At 49.0% G+C, this 9,288-nt stretch overlaps 1 protein-coding gene across 2 annotated transcripts in view; it reads left to right on the top strand.

The window, feature by feature from the left end:
* Positions 1-7,042: 7,042 nt before the first annotated feature.
* Positions 7,043-9,288, top strand: part of TENT4A (terminal nucleotidyltransferase 4A) — a 47,533-nt gene continuing 45,287 nt past the window's right edge. The window contains exon 1 of one of the 2 annotated variants that reach the window (XM_066374731.1): positions 7,043-7,871. In XM_066374731.1, coding sequence (XP_066230828.1) covers positions 7,153-7,871 — 719 coding nt within the window. In that variant the 5' untranslated portion in view covers positions 7,043-7,152. The remainder of the gene's footprint in view (positions 7,872-9,288) is intronic. The other variant, XM_066374725.1, reaches the window with a different exon arrangement.

Genomic DNA, 9,288 nt, shown 5'->3' with positions numbered 1-9,288 from the left:
GAGACAGAGAAAGGGACAGATAGGGTTAGACAACAGGAAAGTAGAGAGATGAGAAGCATCAATTCTTTGCTGCAACACCTTAGTTGTTCATTGATTACTTTCTCATGTGTGCCTTGACTGGGGGTGGGGCTACAGCAGAGCGAATGACCCCTTGCTCAAGCCAGTGACCTTGGGCTCAAGCCAATGACCTTGGGCATCAAGCCAATGACCTTTGGGCTCAAGCCAGTGACCATGGGGTCATGTCTATGATCCCATGCTCAAGCCAGATGAACCTGCACTCAAGCTGGCCACCTCGCGTTTTGAACCTGGGTTCTCTTCATCCTAGGCCATCGCTCTATCCACTGTGCCACCGCCTGGTCAGGCATATGTAAATATCTTAAAATATAATTTCATTTATTTCTTTGTAAGTGAAATTTGCATGTATTGAAAGTGTACATATGTGTATTTCTAGGTGGAGCTTTTTGAAAACTCCCCTGTCCCCCCAGAGGTCACCTTCTGGTGAAGGACTAAATGTGCCCACCACAATCAGATGTGCATCTTCTGACAAAAATATTCAAAACATAATTGTGGGACTCACTGGTTACAGAGTCTCTATAGGCCATCTCCCCAGTTCTCCTACATATTCCTTCCAGTAGAATATTCCTTCCATATTCCACATGACTGAGTGAAGTTAATGCTTTATGGGGTTTAACTCATAGGATGTGCTTTGCTGAGGTCCCCACTCTTGTCATTCTGACTGGGCTGTGGTTTCAGGCAAACCCCAGGACCCTCATCTGGAAAGTAAGGAGTCAGACCTGGCGATCTGCAGGGTATCCTCTGTTTCTCAGATTAAGTGGAACAGTAATCTTGGGATCCTGTGCTGTTCGGATGTGATGACTCACCTCTGAGAAAACAGTGGACCTAGGGTTTTAGGCAATGCTCATCCCATGCACTAATCACCACAAGATAACACCAGATGCCAGGAGCCTCCAAGTGGGACATAGTGCCACCTCTGCAGTCGTATTACCAAAACGAAAAAGACCAAACACAAATTCCATCAAGACTCCAGATACAATGACAAAGATATTTACAGAGAACAGAGATAACAGGAAACAAGTTAAATGATACCACGTGGAGATATAATTGCAAAACACAGACTGTGGGACAAATAAACTGTGTTCTTAATCAACAGATTTTTAAAAATGAGGGAGAAACCATAGATTAAAAGCCTTAGATAACACAAATCAATCAATTGCAATATAGAAACTATTTTTTTTAAAAAAACAACCAATTAAAATGTTCTATTGCTTATGGATCAGATATTTAGATTATGACATTATTAATAGTTGGATGAGATAATATCAGTTATGTCTTAAAACAAGAGTGCTTAGAACTTAGAAATATATACCATATACACATGGATAAAATGATATATTATCTGGGATTTCCTTTAAAATCATTGGAGAGGGAGAAGTGGTTGAGGATTCTTGTAAGTGCGGCCATGAGTTGATAATTATGAAAGTTGGGTAATGGGTACACAGGGATTCATTATATACCTTTTCTCTACTGTCGTATACATTTGAAACTTCCCATAATTAAATAAAAAGGAAGATAATTCACTTCACAGAAAAACTCACTCCGAAAATTTAAGTGGCACCCGAGCTTGAAAGTTCCAAAAATTTCAGCATCCACCTTTGCAGGAAACCTCTTTGTGAACACATTATTACTAGGGAACTGTGCAGATGGCTCTCTCTCTTCACACCCCCCTCCCTGCCCCCAACGTTTTTTGCTTTCTAATGACCAGAGATTATCCATAGGTAAACAACCCACTGACTGTTCTAGTCTGGTTTTTATGGTACATTAGCATTTTTTAAAATTTAACTGCTATATTACAATGCTTTCTGTAGCAAATGAAAGTGTGACCCATCCAGAAAACACCTCAACTAGCAAGGAAGGTTGTCACCTTGGATGCCAAAGGGTCAAGAGTGAAGCTATGGTCTGGTCTTCTTGCCATCATTTGGCGCAGCCCCCAGAGTGAGTGGTCACATCTCTTTTCAGGCCTCCAGATGACTATAGCATTGTGAGGTGTCCTATGCAGATATAAGTACGTTTGGTGGTGAAGAAAGGGGTTTCCTCTTATATGTCTCTTTTATTCAGCTGAGAGACTTTCCCAGGAGTGTCCTGGCAGCTTTTCCTGAAGGTCATATCCTCCAGGATGGAGTTATGTGCTGTGCTTACTTCAGCAATGGCAGGAAGAATGAGATCACCAGGAGCGACACAGACTCTGTGGTGTGGCCTCTTCCTATATACCTGGCCACAAAGACACCTAGGCAGAATCAGGGCTCTGCCAGCGAGAACAAAGTAGGGCAGCAGGGCCAAAAAACCTGGGTAGGAAACAAATAGTATCTACCTCGAGATTGGCATTTCAGAATAGGATATTTCAGGCTCACATCTATATTTTCCAGTTTCTCATGAGACAGGACATCTCTGGTACCGTGGATGAGTCCTGTATTCCAACAGCCTGGAAAGGAGTGGCTCTGGCCCCTTTATACCGGGCAAGTGCTGTTTAGAACCCCAGTGTCCCCAATACTCTTGTGTCACATTGGGGCACCAATTATTCCCCTCCCAATATTCCATGCCCCTTGCAATATGACTGAAGCTCCTTGCATCAAGAGGTTAAAGCTATTTCTCTACCATGTAAGTCTTGTCAAGGTCTCATCACTTGCTTTGGCTCACAGAATGGTGAGAAACCAAAGACATGCCAATGCTGACCTTGTGCATGTAGATTTGCTTTCCTGAAATCCTGTTCACCACCCTGAGAACAAGCTGAGTCTAGCCTCCCTGACAATGATAGCCTCGTGGGCCAGCCCCTGGTGCTCTAGTTGCTAGCCAGCAAATTGCCAGCCATGTGAGTGTGGCCACTTAAGACTATCTGCCTTCAGTTCACCGGCCAGTTGACTGTAGCATGTCAGTGATCTGTAAGCCAAGGTTGGTTGTATCTGATCCAAGTCAGCAGAACCATGCAGTTGATACATAAGACCTGTGAGCTATAGTAAATACTTATTTAAAGCAACTGAGTTTGGGGGTGGTTTGTTACCCAACAGTAACTTGACTAATATACACAAACCCTGAATTTTTCACCTATTTACATTACCTATTCAGTTTTCGTAAGCAGTTGAGTTTGGGACCCCTAAGTTAGAGAGAGGTTTTAAAACTTTACTGTGTTTAAGAATTGCTCCGAAAATTTACTTAAAATACAGATTCCTGGGTCTCACTCTCTAAAAGCTTCAGTAAGTCAGATGAGTCAGATATGTGCATTTTAACTAACCAGCATATCTAGCTTTGGTGAACAAACCATTAAAGCCATAATGTAATCTGTCCTACTACCCCTCTTCTCATGTCAGGGGAGAGAGAGAGAGAGATTGAGAGAGAGAGAGAGAGAGAGAGGGAGAAATGGGTTTTGGTCCAAAAGAGAAAATGCTGGGCTTATCTGTGAAACTAGGTAAGCAATAAGAAAGACTTCCTCTGCCCAGAGTCTCAGGAACTGCATTTTACTCAGTAGTGCTTGATTTACATTAAGAAATATATTGCTTCTACATAGAAAGATTTATGACCCAATACACAAACAACAAAATCTCAGATTATAAGAAGTTGACTGGTGGCTGATGAATCAAATTAAGGGACTTAACTAGAGGCAAACAATGAAGATGGAGTCTGAGGCCGTAATAGAAAAAGCTTAAAATGTCGAAAAGCCGTCAACAATGACAATCTGTATAATAAATCCTGGAAGCTGGCAAGTACCTGCTTTCATTCCCATTGGGTTGGTCAGCAGACCCGTCGTCATCTTATCAATGTTCACTGAGGACCTTCCATGCGGCAGACACAGTCCTCAAGGTAGACCACAGCACAAAAAAAGGGCAAATAAAAATTCTTCTCCTTGTGGAGCTTACATTCTAATGGGGTAAGGGGACACAGATGATGAAACAGATAAATTTGACATTAGATGATGTAGATGGGTGGAACTGTGTCCCCCTAAGAAATTTGTTTAAGTCCTAAATTTAGGTACCACTAATATGTAACCTCATTAGGTAATAGGATCTTTGCAGATGTAGTCAAGTTAGGATGAAGTGAGTAGGGTGAACCCTAATCCAATGTGACTGGTATCATTATAAACAAGAGAAGAAGAGACCCAGACACAGGAAGAATTCCATGCACTGATGGAGGAGGTAGAGACTGGAATGATGCACCAGTAAGCCAAGGAATGCCAAGAATCACTCCAAAACTAGAAACTAAGAGAGTGTAGGAACAGATTCTCCCCTATGTTCCTTAGAGACAGCCTGGCCCAGCCAACAGCTCAGTTTCATACTTTTAGCTCTAGAACTGTGAGAGAATTTCTGTTATTTTAAGCCACTCAATTCGTAGTATTTTGTTATGCGGCCCTAGGAACCTAATGGAGATAAATGCTAACAGAAAGTAAAGCAGAGTAGGGAGGCAGGGAGTGTTGAAGCTTAAGTCTGTAATTTAGAGTCACTTGGAAGTTCTTACCAAGACCTGTGACTGGGAGAGAGGAGCCATGTGTGTATCTGGGGGCAGAGCATCTCAAGTATGGGACAGTAAGTGCAAGGCTCTGAGGAGAAAGTGTGCCAGCTCTGCTATGGCTGGAGCAGGCTGGGTTAGGGGAAGGCCTGGAAAAGGAGGTGGAAAAAAGAGGGAGGACCTGATAATGTAAAGACTTGCAGGGCATAAGGCTGAAGGAGAAAGAAAGCCACTGGAAGGTTTTGAGCACAAGAGTGATATGACCTGAATTTTTAGAGTAACACTTTTTTTTTTAAAGTTCACTCAAAGCTGCTGAGAAAATGCCAAAAGGGGTGAGACTGGAATGTAGGAAATTAGCTAGGGTCACTATTTTAAAACAGCCTTGAAAAAGTGGTGGCTTGAAGGGGTACAGGTAGTGGAATGAAGAGGGGGATGGCTGCTGGGTTTTGGCTGTTTCTTGCAGGTGGAGCCAAAACGAGGTGTTCCTTATGGAGACGGGAGCCCGGTAAGACTGCAAGGATTTTGGCCTGACTCACCAGAAACAGATTTCTAGAATAACGACTAACTTTTGTGTGATTTTCCATTGTTTATTTAATGCACATATTCTAATCCTCGTCATAATTTCCACGTGTACAATACACAAGTACTGAGAAATGTACGAACCCAAATATTAATTTTTTACATTAACACCATTTGCCAAAAAGACTTAGTATGCAACACACGATCTTCCATGTTAGCACAATTTTTGAAGTGTTAAGCTCTTAGTAATTTGTACTCATCCATGGGATAGACGAGGAAGAGCGCATTTAAAATATAACGCCGTTAAAGACTTTGCTCAAGTTATGTTTAAAAGCAATGGTGCCCCTGCGCTGCGGGAGCAAGACAAACAGCTTCAGGGTCCTGGCTCGGTTCCTAAAAGTTGCCTGCCAGGAAGTGCATGCATTGGGCTCAGATCAGGAGGGGCAAGGGTCCCGCTGGGGTGGTGTCCTGTCATGCCCTCTGGGCTTACATAGCACGTGCAGGTTTATACAACACCCTGGCGTTTGCTTTGGATTTCACAGAACGTGTGGTTAGCCTTACATTCCAAACAATACCATTGTCAAACCGGCTCACAGCATCATCTGGACACCGGGAACTCAAACAGCAGACAGCTGGACGATTCTCTAATGAAGTACAGACAATACTGTGCCAGCTTGAATAATCAAAGGCAGGAGGCCCCAACCCAAGTACACGGACTCTTTCCCTGATGGGCAGTACTGCCAAGTTTGCCTCCGGAAACCGCACCAGTGAGCTGACTTGGAAGTCTGAACCTCGTTTTCTGCACACAAAATCATTAAAAAAAGGAAACAGAAAGGGTAAGGTGACCCGCAGAAATTACTGCTAGGCCACCCCCGGGTCCTGCTCTGGCGCAGCGCCGCCTGGGTCACAGGGTGTGGAGACGTCTCCTCTGGACAGACGCCGGCGAGCACGTGGGAAGGCGCGGGCATGAGTGGCTGTAACGCAACCAGCTGCACACAAGGAGCACTGTGAGGCATTTTTGTTTTTTCATCCGAGCAGCGGGCGCTGCGCTGCGAAGCTGGCCCGGCCCTTACGTAAGACGGCGGGTAGAGGACACGGACTGAGGTGGCGTCTGAGGCCCCCCATCCCGCAGCGTGGAAACTTCCACCCAGCAGCCGAGGCGGCCTTTTGCCCTTGCGCACGCGCAGCGCGGCCCAGCGACTGACAGGACCTTCAGCCTTAGTGCGCATGTCTCCACTCCTCGGCTTGCGCTTAGCGGCGGGAATGGGACCCGCGGACGCAGCCGGGCCAAGGGCGGCGCACTAGACTCTTCACTTTCTCTCTTACTGCAGCCAAGTCTAGGCTAGAAGGACCCAAGTCTAGGCTAGAAGGACCCACGCCTCCGCCGCCACCCATTCTGCCCCTCCCAGTCGCGTATCCTTCCGACCCGGGTGCTCTCCCCACCCGCGCCGAGGAGCACGCCAGTGCGCAGGCACGGTAACCAAGGCGGCGATGTCAAGTGAGCATTTGAAATGAGCAACGCATGCGCACTGGCGTCCCGGCCGGGCAAGGGAGGCCGTGCTTCCTCCGCCCCCGCCCCGCCCCCGCCCCGCTCCCTCTCCGCCCCTCATTGGAGCGGAGGCGGCGGCGCCCCCTCCTTCCCCTGCGCCCTGTCGCTGCCGAGAGTGTCTTTTCGCCGCCGCCACAGGAGCACGGTGCCAGCGGCGCGAGCTTGACTGAGGGCCCGGCGCACGGCGGCGGCCCTCCCTCGGGTCCTGAGCCGCGCGGCGCCTGGGCCCGCCCCCTCGGCCCGGCTGCCCGCCCCTCTCCCATGGCCTCTCCCCGCGGCCCGTGTGGAACGCTGCCGCCGCGGCCCCCGTGTCCGCCCCACGCCGCCTGAAGGAGCCTGACAGGCCCAAGCCAAAGCGCGGCCTGCTCGGGCCGACCCAAGCAACTCCGGGACCGGAGGAACTGCCGCCGCGAGCCGGCCGGAACCGCAGCGCAGACCCGTCCGCCCGCCCGTCTGTCCACCCGCAACCCGGCTGTCGGTCCGTGCACGGCGCGGCAGGGCTCAGGGCGCGGCGGGGGCGGGGCCGCGGCGGGGCGGGCGGGCGCGCGGGCCCGCGGGGCGGCGCGTGGATGGATCCGCGCGTGGCCTGGATCCAGCCGGAACAGAAGGGGCCGGCCAATGCCCTGTGGATGCAGATCTGGGAGACCTCGCAGGGCGTGGGCCGCGGCGGCTCTGGCTTCGCGTCCTACTTCTGCCTCAACTCGCCGGCGCTGGACACGGCGGCCGCGGCGGGGGCTGCTGGGCTGGGCGGCGGCGGCGGCGGCCTGGCCGGGCCGGTGCTGCCCGCCGCGTCTCCCCCGCCGCCCGCGCCTGGCCCCGCCACGCTGCCCCCGGCGCTGCTGACGGCGCTCGGGCCCACGGCAGAGGGTGCTCGGCGCCTGCACAAGTCGCCGTCGCTGTCGTCCTCGTCCTCGTCCTCGTCCAACGCCGAGTCGGGCACCGAGAGCCCTGGCTGCTCGTCGTCCTCTTCGAGCAGCGCCTCGATCGGAAGGGCGGGCGGCGGCCGCGGCGGTGCCTTCTTCCACTTCGCCGACGGCCCGCCCAGCACCCCGGGCGCGGCCAACGGGCACTCCGGGCCGCGCGGCCCGGCGCCCGCCAGCTCCCCGTCGCAGCACCAGTTCCACCCCGGCCGCCGGAAACGCGAGAACAAGGCCAGCACGTACGGCCTCAACTACCTGCTGTCAGGCAGCCGCGCGGCCGCGCTGAGCGGAGGGGGCGGCCCCGGGCCCCAGGCACCGCGGCCCGGCACTCCGTGGAAGAGCCGAGCATACAGCCCAGGCATCCAGGGGTGAGTGCACGCGGGCGGCGGCGGGGATGGGGCGGGAGGAGGGATGGGCAGGGGGCCGAGGGGACAGGGAGGGGGACCCGGGCCGGGCGCGTGTGCGATCCTGCGGTGGGTGCTGCGGGCGCTCTGACATCCCCGTACGGGCTCCCGTTTTATTTCAGGAATGGATTGTTGGAGGCTAAGGTCCGATTCTGCTTTAAGGTTTTTATTTTGGAAAGTATTAATGTTCAGACTGTGGTTATTGCCTTCTTGTAATTTTATATTGCAAATCTTAAGATTCTTGACACTAAATCTTTATCACTTATTTCTGAAGAAATATTAAACTTTTTAACGAGTGGTCAGTTTCACTTGTGCAGATGTTTGCCTTTTTTGCCTGTTTAGAGTGGAAAGGGGGTTCGGATATTTTCCTTCTTTTTTTTTTCCCCACAAGACATGCTAGGGACCCTTGTGTCAAAGTAGGGTGCAGATCGGTGTGGCATTTTATTTAAGTTGCAGACGATTTAGTATTGCTAGGAACGTGAATCAAATTGTTTAAATTTTTTTCTTTTTGGCAAAGCCCTTTTAAAAGGTGATTTTTTTTTTTGTAGTGACACAATTACACTAACACAATTAAACAATTTAGAAATGACTTATGGAGGGGTTTTATATGTTATTTTGTTTTGTGCTCAAATTAACATAAAAAGCATCAACTGCAGGTTTTTGTTTTGGTTTGTTTTTTTAAACAGCATTCAAAGAAAAACATTTGTTGCACATACTTATTTTTTGGAAGATGCCACCTTTGTTTTAAATGTTTTCACACCAGACTAGAGGGACGTAGAAGTTACAGGCAAGTTTAGTGCAGCTACAGATGGCCAGTACTGGTAAAAACGTGGTTGGATGGAGCTGTCCTAGGTGGGGCGGCTCAGGTGCGAATGTTACTTACCCAGTCAGTCTCTATCCCTTCCTGTGCTTTTCTCCTCATCTAAGAATGAATATTTGTGCATAAGCTTTATTTCAATATTTCAAGATTTAAATTATAAACTTGCCTTGCACAATTGCATGCTCATTTAAAAGGCACCTAAGCATTTCCCAGGGTATCAAAGTTGTCAAAAAGTTAGAATTCTATTAATTTCACAATTGTTAAGGTATTGGGAATACTTCTTAAAGGAACACTCTTATACTCTTATAGGTCTATTTGTTCTCATTGGAAGTGTATTGAAAAACCAATTACTCTTACTTCAAAGCATGTTTGATACACATTAAAGCTGCATGTTTGCAACTTGTTTCACCTGGTTTGGGTTAGAAGTGTTACTTTCTTAATTTTCTGAAGCCTGAGCATGTACTTCAGACCCCAAGTAGGAGCCCAGTTTTCTCTTCCTCTCCTTCAAGTTGTTACTTGTAAAACTTGCTGAAAGAGGTGGTGGAAGCAGTTTCTTGATGT

The sequence above is a fragment of the Saccopteryx leptura genome, chromosome 1 (assembly GCF_036850995.1).
Source record: "Saccopteryx leptura isolate mSacLep1 chromosome 1, mSacLep1_pri_phased_curated, whole genome shotgun sequence".
Classification (NCBI taxonomy): domain Eukaryota; kingdom Metazoa; phylum Chordata; class Mammalia; order Chiroptera; family Emballonuridae; genus Saccopteryx; species Saccopteryx leptura.
The sequence above is the reverse complement of the archived record's forward strand: the minus strand, read 5'-3'. Positions and strand labels throughout refer to the sequence as shown.